Genomic DNA, 20,071 nt, shown 5'->3' with positions numbered 1-20,071 from the left:
TGTCAAAGACCTTGTGAAAATCCAAGTACACAGCATCGACTGACTCTCTTTTGTCTATTCTACTTGTTATTTCTTCAAAGAATTCCAACAGATTAGTCAGGAAAGATTTTCCCTTGAGGAACCATGCTGATTTTGGCCTATTTTATCATGTGTCTCCAAATACCCTGAGATTTTATCCTTAATAATTGCCTGCAACATCTTTCCAGCCACTGCAGTCAGACTAACTGACCTATAGTTTTCTTTCTTCTGCCTCTCTCCCTTCTTAAGAATGGAGTGACATTTGCAATTATCAGCAGAATTTAGTGATTCTTGAAAGATCATTACTAATATCTCCACAATCTCTTCAGCCCCCTCTTTCAGATCCCTGGGGTGTGCACCATCTGGTCCAAGTAACTTCTCTACCTTCAGACCTTTTGGTTTCCCAAGAATCTTCTCTTTTGTGATGCTAACTTCACACACTTCATGACCCCTGACACCCCAAACTTCCACCATGCTGCTCGTGTCATCCACAGTGAAGACTGATGCAAAATACTTTTTCAGTTCATCCACCATTTCCTTGTCCCCGTTTACTATCTTTCCAGCATTGTTTTCCTGCCTGTCTGTTTGATACAGTGTGTATCCGTGAACATTAAGCTCCCAGCTATAATCTTTCAGTCCTGATTCAGTGATGCCTAAAACATCATACCTGCCAATCTGAAACTGTGCTGCAAGTTCATCTACCTTATTCCATGTACTGCACACATTCAAATAAACTTCAGTCCTGTATTCACCCTTTTCGATTTTGTCCACCTTTACGTTACAACTCATCCTGCAGACTGCAATTCTGCCCTGTCAACAGCCTCTCCACACTACACATTGCCTCTGTTTGTAAACCAGCTACCTTACCTTCAGCACTATCATTGGCCTTTCCTATGATGCTTCATGCATAACTTTGATTCCTAACTTTTTCTGAGGTCTTACCAACATCTGCCTCCACAACCTCTCCACTAACTGTTCTGGGACTCGGGTTCTCATCCCCCTGCAACTCTAGTTCAAACCCCAGCGTGCAGCATTAACAAACATTCCCGCTAGGATGTTAGTCCTCTCCAGTTCAGGTGCAAACCTTCCTTTCTGTACAGGTCCCACCTTTCCTGGAAGAGAGACCAATGATCCAAAAATCTTATTCTCTCTCTCCTACACCAACTCCTTAGCCACATATTAAACTGTATAATCTTCCTAATTCTGGCCTCTCTAGCACATGGCTTGGGTATGTTTCAGTGTACATTTAACAAATAAAGCTACTTGTTATCTTTAATCTCTCTTTGAATTTGCCCCGAGTATCTTTGCTCAGCAATCTTCACATCAGTTCATCCCTGATAAGAGCTTCCCATGGTTTTTGACTTTTAAACTCTACAATGAGTTTCAGTGATAAACCATCTTGCGGCAACATATCGATGTGGTGACTCTTACCTTTGCTCTGCAGGACTGGTACACAGTGGTCGAACACTACCACAGAACTAACTGCTTCATACCTGACCTCATCGTGGGGAACGAGTACTACTTCAGAGTCTTTGCGGAGAACATGTGCGGTCTGAGTGATGAGGCCACCATAACGAAGGACTGTGCCGTGATTCAGAAGCAGGGTATGTTCACATTCTCCTGCATGGGGTTTCCTTGTCTGATTACTGGTGTACTGTAGCTCTGCATGTAAAGGAACTACAACCCCCCTCCCACTCCCCGCCACATCCAGTTCTCCCCCTACTCCCCATAGGAGTTACACTCCCGTACAGTGAGGACTGTCATGGGCAAAACCTTCCCCTATTACGTGGTTTTAAAATCGCCTGCACTTGGTTGCCAGGGTGTGGGTTTGTCCGAGGTTATGATGATTGTAGTTAACCACAAGTCACAGGAGTAGAATTAGTCCATTTGGCCCATTGAGTCTGCTCTGCTATTACTTTTGCAGATGATTTTGATCATGACTGATTTATTTTCCCTCTTAACCCTACTGTTCTGTTGTCTCCCCATAATCTTTGATGCCCTTACTAATCAAGACCATAAGATAGGAGCAGAATTAGACCATTTGGCCCATTGAGTCTGTTCCACCATTCCAACATGGCTGATTTATTTTCCCTCTCAAACCCATCCTTCTGCCTTCTCCCCATAACCTTTGACATCCTGACTAATCAAAAACCTATCAACCTCCACTTTAAATATACCCACTGACTTGGCCTCCATAGCTGTCTGCAGCACAGCCCAGTCCATTACAGGCAAAGTCCTTCCCATCATTGAGCACATTTACAATGAATGCTGTCGCAGGAAAGCAGCGTCCATTATCAAGGACCTTCACCATCCTGTGATTAAGCTAGTGGTAAATTGGGGAATTGTGTGGCGTGGCTCAAAGGGTTGGAAGGGCCAATTCCGCATTGATTCTCAATCAATCGATCAACTGATTTCACAGCTACAGTCTCATTTTCAAGGACTCGACAACTCACATTCTCAGTAATATTTATTTGTTTTCGATTTGCAAAACTTGTCTTCTTCTGCACAATAGTTGTGTGTCAGTTCTTATGTAGAGTTTCCAAAACTTCTATTGTATATCTTTATTTTTTGTAAATGCCTTCAAGGAAATGAATGTCGGGGTTATATATAATGACAAATACATTAAACTGACTTTCACTTTCCCTCCAGCTTTCCATGCAGTGACAGTGTTGTGTTGGTTTTCTTCATTCTCGGTGGTATTCTTCATCCCCACAGCCATGTCTGTAATCTCCCAGATCTCTGTGTTCCTCAAAATTTGGCCTTATGGCTGTCACTGAGACAAATCCTGTGATCTTGATGCAGCCGTCTCTACAGTGATGAGACCCGACATAAATTGGGGGACCACTTTACTGAGCACCTCTGTTCTATCTGATAAAAGCTGAATTTCCTTGTGGCCAACCATTTTTATTCCTATCCCCAACCCCATTTCAAAATGTCAGTCCATGGCCCCCTCTTTTGCCCCAATGAGGCCACCCTCAGGTTCAAAATTTGAAGTAAATTTATTATCAAAGTACATATATGTCAGCATATACAATCCTGAGATTCATTTTCTTGTGGGTATACTCAATAAATCTATAGCATAATAACCATAACAGAATCAATGAAAGACTGCCCAACTAGGGCATTCAACCAGAGTGCAGAAGACAACAAACTGTGCAAATATAAAAAGAAATAATAATAATAATAATAATAATAATTAATAAGCAATAAATATCAAGAACATGAGATAAAGACTCCTTGAAAGTGAGTCCATAGGTTGTACGAGCATTTCAATGATAGGTACGTGAAGTTGAGTGAAGTTCTCCCATTTGGTTCAAGAGCTTGATGGTTGAGGGGTAACAATTTTTCTGAACCTGGTGGTATGAGTACTGAGGATCCTGTACCTTCTTCCTGATGGCAGCAGCAAGAAGAGAGCATGTCCTGAGCGGTGGGGGTCCCTGATGATGGATGCTACTTTCCTGCGACAGCATTTCGTGTAGATGTGCCCACTGGTTGGGAAGGCTTTACCCGTGATAGACTGGACCGTAGCCGCTACTTTTTGTAGGATTTTCCATTGAAGGGCATTGGTATTTTCATACCAGGCTGTGATGCAACCAGTCAATATACTCTCCAAGGTTTGTCAAAGTTTTAGATGTCATGCCAAGTCTCCACAAACTCCTAAGGAAGTAGAAACGCTGTGGTGCTTTCTTTGTAATTGTGTGCGCTGGGCCCAGGAGAGGTCCTCTGATATAATAACAACAAGAAATTTAAAATTGCTAACCCTCTCCACCTCTGATCCTCTGATGAGGACTGACCCATGAACCTCTGCTTTCCTTCTCCTGATGTCAATGATCATCACCTTGGTCTTCCTGACATTGAGTAAGAGATTGTTGTTATAACACCACTGAGCCAGATTTTCAATCTCCCTCCTATATACTGATTCATCGCCACTATGGATTTGATTTACAGCAGTGGTATCATCAGCAAACTTGAATAGGCATTGGATGGAGGAATATTCCATCTAGATATCCTCCAACCTGATGGCATGAACATTGATTTCTTCTGCCACTAAAAATTCCCTCCCCATCTCTCTTCTTCAATTCCCCACTCTGGTCTCTTATCTCTTCTGCTCACCTGCCTATCAACTCCCCCTGGTGCCCCTCCTCCTTCCCTTTCTCCCATGGTCCACTCTCCTCTCCTATCAGATTTCAGAATAAAGTGAGGGAGGGGATAGAGCAAGGATGTATTGCTGAGGCTCTAATAGGCATTAGTCAGACCACATGGAGTATTGTAAGCATTTTTGGGCTCCTTATCTAAGAAGAGTGCTTGCATCGGAAAGGGTTCAGAGGAGGTTCACGAGAATTATTCCTGCAATAAAATAGTTAATGTATGAGGAGTGTTTGATGGCTCTGGGCCTTTAATCACTGGAATTCAGAAGAATGAAGGGGGATCTCATTGAAACTTATTGAACATTGAAAAGTCTAGATAGAGTGGATATGGTGAGGGCATTTCCTATCACAAACAGGAGAAAATCTGCAGATGCTGGAAATTCAAACAACACACACAAAATGCTGGTGGAACACAGCAGGCCAGACAGCATCCGTGGAGAAGGGTACAGTTGACGTTTCGGTTCTCATCCAGAGGGAGGTGAATCTATGTAATTCATTGCCACGGACAGCCGGGGAGGCCAAATCATTGAGTATATTTTAAGGAAAGGTTGATAGGTTCTTGATTAGCCAGGGCATCAGAGGTTACAGGGAGAAGGCAAGAAAATGGGGTTGAGAGGGAAAATGTGATGAATTGACAGAGCAGACTCAGTGAGCAGAGTGGTCTAATTCTGCTCCTATATCTTATGGTCTCATGGGAGGAGTACAAGCTGACCAGGTGAGGGAGGAGGCAGGTGGGGAACGTGGAATGAAGTGGGAAGCTGGGAAGGGATAGGTAGAAGTGATAAGGGGCCTGATAAAGGGTGTCAGTCCAAAAGATCGGTTCTATATTCTTCTCCATAGATAATGGCTGACCAGCATTTTGTGTGTGATACTTTATACTGTATTTATTACAATATAGAAGGATGCCATTCTGCCCATCAATTTAATGCTGAGCTGAATCTCAGACCATTCCCATCATTTCCATCCTCCTGGGAACAATTCTCTCTCTCGCAGGCAGAGTGTGGAATTTTCTTTCACAGCTACCTGGTGAAGTGTGCTGAACCTCTTAACTGCATTTGTGGTGCATCATCACCAATCTTTGATTCAAAGCCTGGTGGCTGAAATGTTCTAACACTTGTCGTTTGGTTGTAGGCCTGGCGCTGAAGCCTCCTCAGTACAACAACTTTGACTTTCAAGAGGTGCCAAAGTTTACACACCCTCTTATCAACACAATCGCCGTGTCTGGATATAATGCGACGCTGAACTGCAGCGTGAGAGGCAACCCTAAGGTATGGTCTCCACCTGGTCCCAACATCTGAAAGAAAGTGTTTGGTATGAAGGCCCTTTATTTTCATGGAGTTTAAAGATTAGTTTTATTTGTCACAAGTACATCAAAGCATACGGTGAAATGCGTCACTTACAAATCAGTGAGGACTGTGCAAGTGTCACTGTACCTCCGGCACCAACGTAACGTGTCTATAGCTTACTAACCCTATCCTGTATATCGCTGGACTGTGGGAGGAAACCAGAGCACCTCGAGGAAATCCGCATAGTCACAGGGAAAACATTAAAGCTTCTTACAGGCAGCAGCAGGAATTGGACCCTGGCTCTGTAAGAACATAAGAAATAGGAGCTGGAGTAGGCCATCTGGCCCATCGAACCTTCTCCACCATTCAATAAGATCATGGCTGATCTGACCATGGACTCACCTCCACCTACCTCTCTTTTCCCCACAACATTTGATTCCCCTACTATGCAAAAATCTATCCAACCTTGTCTTAAATATATTTACTGAGGCAGCCTCCACTGCTTCACTGGGCAGAGAATTCCACAGATTCACCACTCTCTGGGAAAAGAAGTTCCTCCTCATCTCCGTCCTAAATCTGCTCCCCCGAATCTTCAGACTATGTCCCCTAGTTCTAGTCTCACCTACCAGTAGAAGCAACTTTCCTGCCCCTCTCTTATCTATCTCTTTCAAAATTTTATATGTTTCTATAAGATCTCCTCTCATTCATCTGAATTGCAGCAAATACAGTCCCAGGCGACTCAATCGCTCCTCATAGTCTAACTCCCTTGTCTCTGGAATGAACCTGGTGAACCTCCTCTGCACCACCTCTAAAGCCTGTATATCCTTCTTCAAGTAAGGAGACTGGAACTGCACACAGTACTCCAGGTGCGGCCTCACCAGTACCCTGTATAGTTGCAGCATGACCTCCCTGCTCTTAAATTCAATCCCTCTAGCAATGAAGGCCAACATTCCATTTGCCTTCTTGACAGCCTGCTGCACCTGCAAACCAACATTATGTTAACCGCTACCTACCCTGCCACCTTCACTTGGTTTTGATCGCCATTGAATGGATTTCCAACAGGGAAGAACCCAGTAGAACATCCTAACCATAGACGTGTGCAGACAGTTTGCTGGAGGACATCGGCAGGTCGAGCGGCATCCATGGCAGGAAAGGAATTCTCGACGATGCAGGGTTTCGACCTGAAACATTGACACTTCCTTCCCCAGCCGCAGATGCTGCTCAACCCAGCAGATACTGTGTTATTCCAGATCCCAGTGTCTGCAATCGCTTGTGTCTCAATAGAACTAGAATTCTGTAGCACAGGCACTGGCCCTTCAGCCCATCACATCTATGTGAACCATGGTGCCAGTCTAAATAACCCCAACTACCTTCATGTGGTCATGAAGAATCTATTCCCTGCACCTAAGAACATTGAGTCACAGCACTGAAACAGGTCCTATGGCCCACCTAGTCCATGTCCAGCCATGAGGCCAGACTAAATAATCTCATCTGCCCTCATGTGATCTTACATACAGCCCGTTACGCTGCTGGTGCTTAGGGTAGTAATGAAGGTCCTCCGTCATCATTAGTGTTTCCATAACAATTTTTGTTTGTCCAGTCAGGGTTTGTTAGCCCTGAGCTGAACCCCCAAACCTGAGGACCAGTGGACCACTCTTAGTCTGGTCACGACCCTTTGACCCGTATGGCATGTGTGATCCTACCAACAGCTGAAGCGTAAACCCCTGACTCCAGCCAACGTAGCTCTCCGGGTCATTGAGGCATGCAAGCCTCCAAACCATGGTGATATCGTAATGCATTACTGCACGAGCAATCGGGCTTCAAGTCCCACCATCGCTGCCTGTCAGGAGTTTGTACGTTCTCCCTGTGATGGCCTGAGGCTCCTCCCGGTGCTCGGGTTTCCTCCCAGAGTCCAAAAATGTGCGGGTTAGGGTCAGTAAAATTTTTACACACAGAATGGTGGATTCATGGAACGTGCTGCCGGGGGTGGTGGTAGAGGCTGGTAAAGTAGGGACATCTAAGGCGATCGGAGGTAAGTAGTGGGGTGTGGAACACCCTGCCGGGGTGGTAGAGGCTGGTACAGTAGGGACATCTAAGGTGATCGGAGGTAAGTAGTGGGGTGTGGAACACCCTGCCGGGGTGGTAGAGGCTGGTACAGTAGGGACATCTAAGGTGATCGGAGGTAAGTAGTGGGGTGTGGAACACCCTGCCGGGGGTGGTGGTAGAAGCTGGTACAGTAGGGACATTTAAGAGACCGATAGATAGGCACATGGATGACAGTAAAATGGAGGGTTGGAATGATCGACAGGTTAAAAGATCAGCACAATGTCATTGGCTAAAGGGCCACTACTGTGCTGTAATGGTCTATGTTGGCATTGGAAGCCTGGCACTTCTGGGCTGACCCAGCACATCCTCAGACTGCGATGCAAACAACGCATTTCACTGTGCGTTCCGATTGTACATGTGACAAATAAAGCTGATCTTTATCTGAATCTCAGCTCCCTTTTGCCCTTTGTAGCCCCAACCCACTACCTGTCACCCACCATTTAAATGCTCCCACTCCATCCCCTCCAGCCCTCCAGCAGTGACTACCTGGCAGCTAATCTTTAATCATTTCTCTGTAAGGACTGGACCTGGCTCTCTGGCGCAGTGAGGCAATGGCGTGACTCACTGGGCCACTGCGCCATTATAAATGGATGCTCGTATTTATTCTTCAGACATTGCCTCATTGTGCCAATCTTGTAACCTACTCCAAGACCAGTCTAACCCCTCCCTCTCACATAACCCTCCATATTTCTATCATCCGTGTGCCTACCTAAGAGTCTCTTATATGTCCCTAATGTATCTGCCTCTACCACCATCCTTGGCAGGGTGTTCCACACCCCCACCACTCTCTGTGTAAAAAACCTACCCCTAACATCCCCCCCTATACTTTCCTCCAATCACCTTAAAATCATGTCCTCTCGTAATAGCTATTTTCACCCTGGGATGAAGTGTCTCCCACATTGATCCACTTGTACATGTGTTCTTATCATCTTGTACACCTCTGTTAAATTGCTTCTCATCGACCTTAATTCCAAAGAGAAAAGCCCTAGCTCACTCAACCTATCCACATAAAACATGCTTTCTAACCCAGACAGCATCCTGGTGAATCTCCTCTGCACCCTCTCTAATCTAGGCAGCATCCTGGTGAATCTCCTCGCACCCTCCCTAATCCAGGCAGCACCCTGGTGAATCTCCTCTGCACCCACTCTAAACCAGACAGCATCCTGGTAAATCTCCTCTGCACCCTCCCTAATCCAGGCAGCATCCTGGTAAATCTCCTCTGCACCCTCTCTAAACCAGACAGCATCCTGGTGAATCTCCTCTGCACCCTCCCTAATCCAGGCAGCATCCTGGTAAATCTCCTCTGCACCCTCTCTAAACCAGACAGCATCCTGGTAAATCTCCTCTGCACCCTCCCTAATCCAGGCAGCATCCTGGTAAATCTCCTCTGCACCCTCTCTAAACCAGACAGCATCCTGGTAAATCTCCTCTGCACCCTCTCTAAACCAGACAGCATCCTGGTAAATCTCCTCTGCACCCTCTCTAAACCAGACAGCATCCTGGTGAATCTCCTCTGCACCCTCCCTAATCCAGTCAGCATCCTGGTAAATCTCCTCTGCACCCTCCCTAAACCAGACAGCATCCTGGTAAATCTCCTCTGCACCCTCTCTAAACCAGACAGCATCCTGGTAAATCTCCTCTGCACCCTCTCTAAAGCTTCCATATCCTTCCTATAGTGAGGTGATCAGAACTGAACACAAAACTCCGAGTGTGGTCTGACCAGTTTCTTAGAGCTGCACCATTCCTCGTGGCTCTTGAACTCAATCCCTGACTAATGAAGGCCAACGCACCTTCTTAACCAGCCTAGCAACCTGCGCTGCATCTATGGACATGGAGCCCAAGATCAATCCTTCTGTTCCTCCACACTGCTAAGAATCCTGCCATTAACCCTGCATTCTGCTTTCTAATTTGACCTTCCAAAGTGAATCACTTCACACATTTTTGGATTGAAGTACATCTGCCACTTCTCAGCCCAGTTCTTCTACATGAACCTTTGCATCATCTGCAGATTTACTAACCCACATTTCCACTTATTCAGCCAAAAAGCACAAAGAGCAGGGGTTCCAGAGACGATCCCTTCAGAGCACCACTGGTCACAGTCCTTCAGTCAGAATATAGTCCATCCATTACTACCTGTACCTTGGAATTAACAGCACAGGGAAAGCCTTTGACTTGGTCCCAATGTCCTTCCTATAACGAACACAATATTTCTTTAATACTTCAATTAACCATTTCATTCCATTTAGCCTAAAATAACCTGGATGAAAAACCGAATAGTGATCGAGAACAACCCTCGCTACCGAATGTTCTCCAACCAGGGCGTCTGCACCCTGGAGATTCGCAAGCCCAGCCCGTATGATGGAGGCCTGTATGCCTGTAAAGCCATCAATGACCTTGGGGAGGACGAAGTGGAGTGCAAAATGGAAGTCAAAGGTGAGCTCCTGGGAACAGTGATACCCACCAATTTCAGCATTTCATCGTCACCTTTCTGAGTTCTCAGTTAAAAGCTGAGACAGGGTGATGCAGATGGGGGGGGGGGAGCAGGGGGTGGTGGTTGGGGAAATGAAGGGAACATAGCTTCTGAAAATGCAAGTTCAGGTAATCCCCTGCAAAGAGCAAAGAGGTGGACTGACGTCAGGCACCCTTGTCTGTGTTCCATGGGCCGTTAGTCGTAGAGTCATAGACTAATTTAGAACTCAGAGAGGTGATGAAGAAATATTGGAGTCGGTGAGCATCACTGGGAGTATGGAGTCCTAATCTCCATATGATCCCTCTTCTTACTCCCTCTCCTTCTCTCTCTCTCCCATCTCTCTCGCTCTCACTCCCATTCCCAGTATCTCTCAATTTCTCTCTCTCTGCCACTCTCTCTTACTCACTCCCACTCTTCACATACAAGACAGTGCACACCCTGTACACAATACCAACCCTCAGAACAAATACTTGCCCTAAATCTTCGCTTCTCTCCACACAGACGTTCAGTTGCTGTGACAGTTATTTTATTCGTACATTTGAAGAGTTTGTTATTGTCAAACTTCACTGAAATGGAACCTGTGGATCCAATACGGGAAAGTCACGCTTGGTGTTTCTGATCACAGTGGGGCCGTGGCTTGGTAGCTGGCCCTTTTATCCAGTCCATTGGATATGAAGCCTCTTCCCCCCCCCCCCCCCAACCCCTCTTCCATATTGTCCAATAGATTGACACGGTTCTGGGTAAGGTAGAGATAAATGAAAAGTTTATTCTACGTAATTTTCTTTTGTCACCTGTTAGATGTTAATCTGTCACACTCTTTTCTGATGTGTTGTGTGTGTGTGTGTGTATGATGTGTGTGTTCATATATGTGTGCATGATGTGTGTGTTCATGTGATATGTATGCATGACGTGTATGTGTGTAAAGTGTGTGCATTATGTGTGTGTTCTTATATGTGTGCATGATGTGTGTGTTCATGTGATATGTATGTGTGTAAAGTGTGTGCATGATGTGTGTGTTCATATATATGTGTGTGTGTGTATAAAGCGTGTGCACGATGAGTGTGTGTGTGTGTGTTTGTGATTGGTTACTGATGTGATGAACTCTCAGTTGATATTGCATGGATCACAGTGCCTGGTGGACAGATGTCTGCATCGTCACACTTCACTGTATGCACCGGGGCGCATGCGGAGCGATTCTCTGTTTGGGCTGAACACATGGTGGTTGACTCTGTTGGCATTCAGATTTAAGTCAACCAATGCACAGTAGGAATGAAAAGTGATATTGCAAAGAAATCTCCTTATGGTTTCCACTTTCCGACTTGACGTGCTTCCCAGAGTGAATTCTAACAAACATTTGTGCGTCCGTGCTAAACCTTTGGAATGGTAGCAGAATTGAGATTCCCTGGAACAAAAAAAAACTTCATTGTGCAGCCGAGTGCATAATGAAATTGTGCAGTGAACATACATGTGTTGTTGCACACTGTGGTCATTGGTAGTCTTGTTGACCAGAATCCTTAGGACGTCAGAGTTGTTGGAAAAGGGTAATTGCTCACTGGGGTTCCTGTAGTTAAACTATAAAACCATAATACCATTAGACATAGGAAGAGAATTAGGCCATTTGGCCCATTGAATCTTCTCAGCCATTCTATCACAGCTGATATATTATCCCTCTCAACCCCCATTTTCCTGCCTTCTTCCCATAACCTTTGGTGCCCACACCAATCAAGAACCTATCAACCTTTGCTTTAAGTATACCCAATGACTTGTCTGTGGTAATCAATTCCACAGAGTCACTACCCTCTGGAGAAAGAAATCCCTCCTTGTATCTGTTCTAAAGGGACAGCCTCTTATGCCCTTTGATCCTAGGTTCACTCACTACAGAAAACAGCTGCTCCACATCCATTCTGTCTAGGCCTTTCAATATTCGATAGGTTTCAATGAGATCCCCCTCATTCTTCTAAACTCCAGCGAGTACAAGCCCAAAGCCATCAAACACTCTTCAAGGTAGAGCAATTACCTTTCATTATCCTGATACAACTAACATCCACGTTTATAGCAAGGTATTTTTTGTTACTACAGTCACCTGTGGAGGCCAAGTCACTGGGTATATTTAAGGCAGAGGTTGATAGATTTCTTCATTATTCAGGGCATGAAGGGATACGGGGAGAAAGCAGGAGACTGGGACTGAGAGGGAAAATGGATCAGCCATGATAAAATGGCAGAGCAGACTCGATGGGCCAAATGGCCTAATTCTGCTCTTATAACTTACGATGTGGGTAATTTCAAACAGGCACAATCATGATTGAACATTTGTTGTTAGGCCACTTGGGCACTGAATCCCAAAACTGCTAGGCTAATCCAATGAATTTAAAGATCTTTCTTTGAGCTGACACTTTGATAGTGGTAAGTGGAGATCACAGTTTGAAGTTGTGTTCAAGACCAGGACATATTTAGTGGTTAGAGGTCAGAGAGGATCCGTGTCCCCAGGTCCCTGCAGTGCAGATGGTGGGTTGACTTAATTACTTACAAAATTGGGAAATGAAATTCTTACCATTTCCTAAAGGTTTTACTTATCATTGGAGTAGATATGGTAAATACAAGAAAGCTTTTTCCTCTGAGGTTAGGTGAGACTACAATCAGAGGTCATGGGTTAAGGATGAAAAGTGAAAGATTTAAGGGGAACATGAGGGGGATGTTCTTCACCCAGAGAGTGGTGAGAGTGTGGGAGGAGGTGGTAGATGCAGGTTCGATTTCAACATTTGGATAAGTACATGGATGGGAGGAATATGGAGGGCTATGATCTGGTGCAGGTCAATGGGAGTGGGCAGAATAACAGTGTGGCATGGACTAGATGGCCTGAAGGGCCTGTTTCTGAGCTGTCGTTCTCTAGGACTCTATGACTGCAGTGATAGGTAGCGGCTCTCGTCAGTTGGGATAGAGCGTGTGAGGTGGGTGTGGTATAGTAACACTTTGCAGACCGTTGGATCAAACAGTCTGGAATTGCACCAGGCTACTTCGAGCCCACCTGTAGGATGTATCCTTCCAGAAGAGCCTGCTACCATGCTGTATCTGTAAATAAATAAAATATGTAAATAATCAACCCTTTGTAGATAGTTTTAACAATGTACGGTGTTTATCCGCCATCTGCATCTCTCCAGAGGTTTAGACCATTGCTACTCCTCATTCTGACTGGGTCTCTGCCAAATGCTCACACTTCTTTTGAGCATGAATGCATGCTTTAAATTGGCAACTGTGTCGAAACCCTTAATGACACACCTCTGTGCATCCATTCCTCCCTGTTGCCTCTGCCTGCTGTTTGCATGGAAGCTGACTGGTACTGCCGTCACCACCTCTGCATGCTCTGACTCTCCTCTGCTTAAGTCTCACAGTGTGTCTTTTTCTTTCCTTAGTTGCGCAGTAAGGATTTGTGGCTTCTATATGTTCATCCAGGTAAGCTTTCATATGATCAAAAACATATGAAGCTTATAAGTTTTGGCCTCATTTGCCTTATGAGGCTTGAGTTCCTCTTGTTTGTACAGCAGAGGGTGCAAAGTGCTAAATTCTGATGGAGACTTACAATCAGATGTGATTAATCCATCATGGCTACTATTGCCCTTTCAAAACCCTCCAGAACATAGCTGGGTTGCTCATTAACTCAAGCTGAAGTCTGCCTGTTCCAGAGCACAAGTCTAACTGGCAGCAAATCAAGTTCAACTTTAATTGTCATTCAACTATACATTAGTAGAGCTTAGGTGCGAAGTGCATTGTCAACAGCACACAGCACACAGTAAATGCACAGAAGCTGAGCCTGGATTACAAATTCAGGCAAGTACCAGCAAGAGTAAAAGCTAATAGAGAATTAGCAATGGACACACTGCTGGGAGATCTCAGTGGGTCGAGCAGTATCTGTGAGAGGAAAGGAACTGTCAACGTTTCAGGTCAATAGATAGAACGATGGGCACCATGGTTAGTAGATTAATTGGTTATTGGAAATTGTCCTGTGATTAGGCTGCTGGATGGTATGGCTTGAAGGGCCTATCCACACTGAATCTCTACATCACAGTACGGGGACTTCAGTCCACAACATTGTACTGACCTTGTAACCTAATCCAAGATCAAGCTAACCCTTTCCTCTATGTTCTTAATTAAAGAAACTACAATATAAAGAACATACCTTAAAACATTGAGCTGTAGAAGGCCCTTCAGCCCATGATGTGGTGCTGACATTTTAACCCTCCTCCAAGATCAATATAACCCTTCCCTCCTACATCCATGTACTTATCTAAGAGTCTCTTAATTGACCCTAATGTATCTGTCTCTAACACTACCCTGGCAGTGCATTCCAGGCACCTACCTCTGCCGTTCTCCCTGCTCCGATACTTTCCATCAATCACCTTAAAATGATGCCCCCTGGAATTAGCCACTTCCACCCTGGGAAAAAGTCTCTGGCTCTCCACTCGGTCTATGCCCCTTATCATCTTGTACAGTTCTACCAAGTCAGTGCTTCAGATCTTGAACCCCTGCATCAAGGCCTTAAATGTCGTCAAGTCCTTCCCTCACACCGGTGAGAGGATGTACAGCAGCGTAGTTAGCACGTCACTCTGCAGCGTTCACGGATCAGAGTTCAATCTCCTCTGCTGTCTGTAAGGAGCTAGTGCTTTCTCCTCATGACCACAGGAATTTCCTCTGGGAGCTCCGGTTTCCTCCCACGTTCCAAAGGCAGACGGATGAGGCTTCGTAAGCTGTGGGCAGGTTATGTTGGCACCGGAAGTGTGGCCACACTTGCTGGCTGCCTCCAGTACATCCTCGGACTGTGTCGGTCATTGACACATGCAGTGCATTTCACTGTATGTTTCAATGTACACGTGACAAATAAAGCTAATCTTTAATATTTAATCTCTCACAATGAGCATCTTTACACAGCAAACTGCATCAGTACATCCCTGACAGGAGCTCCTGTGATTACACAGAGACCACAGTAGATGTAATCCCCATGGAACCCTTTCCCAGAGTAAATCTCAGTCTCCTGCCACGACGAAGACTGTGGACCATGATAGATGTAACCCCCATGGGCAGACACATGCAACCCTTCCCCAGAGTAAATCTCAGTCTCCTGCCATGGTGGCATATTTAGCACTTGGGCCCTTGCATCTGAGAGGGGAATTGGTTCCACTGTGTGTGTGGCCTACATTGTCCAACATAATGGGTATCTACTGATGGGACCAGATGATGTGGTAACATCACCATTTTAACACCTATTTCAAACTAATGCCAATCTCCAGCATTTTAACTATTTCCAAATGGAACATCATGGAAACTATACGGAAGCTGTTTTGGTGAAAATGGCAGGAGCTGGACTTGGAGGCTTGTCTGACCTCGGTAAGCTGGTAAACCACTTGATAACACTCATTTAAAACTCACTGTTCAGGGATGGGACAAAGTAAGAAGGAATTGCTTGTTCTGTTTCTTTAAACTTTTCCTTATTTCAATATTTACCGGTTATTACAAGTCTTGCACGGCATGGTATGAAAGCACCAATGCCCAGGAACAGAAAGGTCTACAGAAATCAGAGGATACGGCGCAGTCCATCACATCAGCACATCTACAAGGAGCACTGTCACAGGAATACAGCATCCATCATCGACGACCGCCACCATCCGAGCCCCTTTACCATCGGGCAGGGGGTACAGGAGCCTTAGGTCCCATACCAGCAGGTTCAATAACTATTATTACCTTACAACACAAGAGATTCTGCAGATGCTGGAAATCCAGAGCAACACGCACAAAATGTGGGAGGAACTCAGCAGGCCGGGCAGCAGCTATGGAGAGGTGTAAGCAGTTGACGTTTCAGGCTGAATCTCTTCATCAGGACCGGAAAGGAAGAGGGAAGAAACCAGAATCCAGACTATACCTGTGGTTTGTGATGTCTTTCGGTTACACGGATATGAGACTCTTCATCAGGACAGGAAAGGAAGGTGGGGGAAAGAGACCATTTCTCTTTCTTTTCCTTCTAGTTTCTTTCCCTTTCTTTCCCAGTCCTGATGAAGGGCCTCAGCCCGAAACATCACTGTTTATTCCCTTCCTTAGATGCTGCCTGACCTGCTGAGTTCCTCCAGCATGGTGTGTGTGCTTCTCTGAATTTCCAGCATCTGCAGAATCTCTTGTGTTTGAATCAGGATCAGAATCAGGTCTATTATCACTAATATATGTCATGAAACTTGTTTTGCAGCAGCATTACAGTGCAATATGTTACATTTTCTATAATTTACAATAAGAAATATATATAAAATATTAAATATTGTGCAAAAATAGTGAGCTAGTGTCCATGGGTTCAATGTCCATTCTGCATCAGGCTGCATCACTGTCTGGTTACGGGGGTGGGGTGTGGGGGGAGGCTACTGCACAGGATTAAAAGAAGCTACAGAAAGTTGTAAAATTAGCCAGCACCATCTTGGGTACCAGCCTCTGTAGTATCCAAGCCATCTTCAAGGAGCCGTGTCTCAGAAAGGCAGCGTCCATTATTAAGGACCTCCAGCACCCAGGGCATGCTCTTTTCTCACTGTTACCATCAGGTAGGAGATACAGAAGCCTGAAGGCACACACTCAGTGATTCAGAAACAGCTTCTTCCCCTCTGCCGTCCGATTCCTAAATGGACATTGAACCCTTGAACACTACCTCGCTCTTTTAATATATATTATTTCTGTTTTTGTACTATTTTTAATCTAACTAATATACATATATACTTACTGTAAATGATTTACTTGTTTACATTTTTTCTTTCTATATTATCGTGTATTGCATTGAACTGCTGCTGCTAAGTTAGCAAACTTCATGACACTTGCCAGTGATAATAAACCTGATTCTGATTCTGAAATCTGATGGCGGAGGGGAAGAAGCTGTTCCTGAGACATTGAGTGCGTGTCTTCAGGCTCCTGTCCCTCCTCCCTGACGGCAGCCGTGAGAAGAGGGGATGTCCCGCGTGGCAACATTCCTTCACGATGAGTGTTGCTTTTACATTTTGAAGATTTCCTTGACAGTGGGGAGGCTAGTGACAATGGGTGGCTCAGAGAGGCCAGCAGCAAAGGGTGGCCGAGACTGGCAGAAGATTAAGACGTTGCACCAGGTCAATTGAAAACTGTAAGTTGTTCTTCTTAAGAATTTAAAAAGGGTGAATTGCTGGTTGAGTGGGGAGCCCAACTGGCTGTAAAGATGGCATTGGTGCCTGGATCACTGTTGCTGCCCCATCTTGTGTTTGTGAACGATTTCTGATGAGAGAACTTGCCGCTTGCACACCGGTCATTCTGAACTCTGTCTCTTATTGTACAGGTGGCTTCCAGTTCCACGAGCTGATGATGCAAGGGATGCCACTAAACATTATTGACCTGTATGTGGGCACAACGAAAACTTTACCCCACAAAGAATGATGGTCGCCATGGCATATGTTGTCAACTGCTTGTCCCTCTTCTCCATCACAGTGTGGTTGTAGCTTCTCATTAGAGTTTGGCAGCGCTTTCAACGTACACGGGCTTGCAATGTTTTGGCTTTGAACTGTCAATACGCAGTTTATACACTGGCCAGGATCTTGAAACCTTTTAACATATCAGCACAGTATTGTCACAAAATGAACAGAAGATGCTGGAGGAACTCAGCAGGTCAGGCAGCATCACTGGAGGGGAATAAAGAGTCTGTGTTTTAGGACAAGATGCCTCATTGGGCCAGGAGAGTCTTGGACTGAAATGTCAACTCTTTTATTCTTCTCCATGGATGAATCCTTCCAGCATATTACGTGTGTTACTCTGGATTTCCAGCATCTACCGAATGAGGTATTTTTTCATGAGGGTGGAGAGTGGGGGAAGGAATTAGGTTTTGTTTCTATATCTGTAATTTTTGACTCGGCCATCAATGAAATAGCAAAGTTAAGTCTTGCATGCTGAATTGAAAGATTGAGATAATGTCGCAATGATTTTACAGTCTCTTCATTCAAATTTAACCCAAAGCTATAAATATTTGTAAGGTGTGTGCTAACAAAGTCTGTACATTCATAGGCTGCCTCTGTCGAATATGTTAGTTTGAGGATTTCTTTCAGAGTCTGAATATCTGGTGTTACTGATCCCACCTGAGTCCTTTGTTCAGGTGAACTATCATGAGATGTTCACATTCACTAGCTCAGCTGAAATTCACAAACTGCTTTCATACCGTGACCTCCTCTGCAGGTTCTGAACTGGAATCCAGTGGGAAAATGTTTCTCTTTATCCATGTTTTGTAAACCCCTCACTATTTTAAATATTCTATCTAATCTCCTGTTGGCTAACAGGCCAACGAGTACCTTTGTCTAAACTGTTGTAAAGTGCTGTAATATCTTTATTGCATGAAAGCTGGCTTTGAAAATGACAAATAAATAACTTAAAATGTATTCCATTGTGTATATTTTCTGCATTGGTTGTTGATTAAAGATTTGCTTTACTTTGAACATAGAACAGTCTGGCACAGGAACGTTGCATTTGCCCTGCCAAGATGCAATACCTCACATTTATCTGGGTTAAAGTCCATCCGCCATTTCTCAGCCCATATCTGCAACTGATCTATATCGCGCTGTGTTCTTTACCACTATCCACATCTCCACCAATTGTGATATCATCTGCAAATTTACTAACCCACCCAACTACATTTTCATTTAGGTCATTTATATACATCACAAACTGCAGAGGTCCCAGCTCAGATCCCTGTAGAACTCCACTAATTAAAGAACTCCAGCTCAAATAAGTCCTTTCAACCACTATGCACAAGACAGTTCTGAAGCCAAACACCGTAGGCCCTATGCATCTTACTCTTTTGGGTGAGCCTCCCCCGAGGGAGTTTGTCAAACTGCTTACTAAAATCCATGCCCTCATAATTTGTCACAGGTACATGCAGTGAAATGCAACATTTACCTCAAATGAAATCAGTGAAGATTATGCTGGGGCAGCCTGTAGTGTTACCATGCTTCCAACACCATCACAGCATGCTCACATTTCTAATCCTAACCCTTTGCACCTCCAATTTCTAAATTTGCTCCCTGTTTAGGAAATAGTCTACCAAAGCACATAGCCATGCACTTCCCTACACTGTATTCCATCTGCATTTGCCTAATCTGTCCAACTGCAGACTCCCTGTTTCCTGAACACTGTCCTGCCTCTCCACCTATCTTTGAATCATTTTCAAACTTGGCCACAAAGCCATCAATTCTGTCATCCAGATCATTGACATATAATATGTGGACCCAACACCAACTACTTGTGAAACAACATCAGTCACTGGTAGCCAACCGGAAAAGGCCCCCTTTATTCCCTCTCTGCCTTCTGTCCACACTAATCTTCCTTGTAATGCCATGGGTTCTTGTCTTGTTAAGCAGCCTCGTGTGACAGTTGCTGTAACAGGCCATGATGAATCTGGACGGAATGCTTTCTGTGGTTCATCAATAAAAGTTAGTAAGAGTCAAAAAGAACATCTAGTACTGAATTTCTTTAGCCTCCTAAGGAAATAGAGGCACTAGTGAGTCTCAGTTTCCGAACTAGGCAATGATAAACAGTTAAACAAGAGGCAGACTCCAATAGTATGAATTGCTAAACTGTAGTGATTAGGGATGTGCCACTGGTTCAAGAATTCATTGGTTGCAGGGAAGTAGTTAACACCTCCGTCCTCTCAACCCAGATGGTCCCACCCCTCCAAACAGGCCACGCCCATTTCCAAACTCCGCCTCCCCACACAGGCCACGCCCCTGCCCTATTTCCAAACCTCGCCCTCTCTCTGCCACCGCTCCACGTCTGTCAGTTACGCGGTTCCGCCCACTGCGTTGTGACGCCCCCGGCGTCTGGCACGTAGAACCCGCCTACTTCCGTACGCCTCCGTTCTATTGGTCCAGAACTAGCCACTGGACGTCGGTCAACGCGGATCCCACCTATTGTCGCTGACCTATCGGCTCCAGGCCCCGCCCACCGGTCGTTGGTCACGTGGGTCATGCGTTGTCCCTAGACCCCGCCCCCGAGAGGCCGATCACGTGGGT

The 20,071-nt window shown here is 45.1% G+C and overlaps 1 protein-coding gene across 10 annotated transcripts in view; it reads left to right on the top strand.

The window, feature by feature from the left end:
- Nucleotides 1–18,442, top strand: part of mybpc1 (myosin binding protein C1) — a 141,964-nt gene extending 123,522 nt beyond the window's left edge. For 9 of the 10 annotated variants that reach the window (XM_073059768.1, XM_073059766.1, XM_073059765.1 and 6 more), the window contains 4 exons: nucleotides 1,463–1,622; nucleotides 5,298–5,434; nucleotides 9,805–9,991; nucleotides 17,356–18,442. In XM_073059768.1, coding sequence (XP_072915869.1) covers nucleotides 1,463–1,622; nucleotides 5,298–5,434; nucleotides 9,805–9,991; nucleotides 17,356–17,453 — 582 coding nt within the window. In that variant the 3' untranslated portion in view covers nucleotides 17,454–18,442. Of the gene's footprint in view, nucleotides 1–1,462; nucleotides 1,623–5,297; nucleotides 5,435–9,804; nucleotides 9,992–13,438; nucleotides 13,479–17,355 lie in introns of all 10 variants that reach the window. The other variant, XM_073059767.1, reaches the window with a different exon arrangement.
- Nucleotides 18,443–20,071: the final 1,629 nt, after the last annotated feature.

This window comes from Hemitrygon akajei, chromosome 10 (assembly GCF_048418815.1).
Source record: "Hemitrygon akajei chromosome 10, sHemAka1.3, whole genome shotgun sequence".
Taxonomy (NCBI): Eukaryota; Metazoa; Chordata; class Chondrichthyes; order Myliobatiformes; family Dasyatidae; genus Hemitrygon; species Hemitrygon akajei.
Note: the sequence above shows the minus strand (reverse complement) of the source record. Positions and strands in the feature narration are given on the sequence as shown.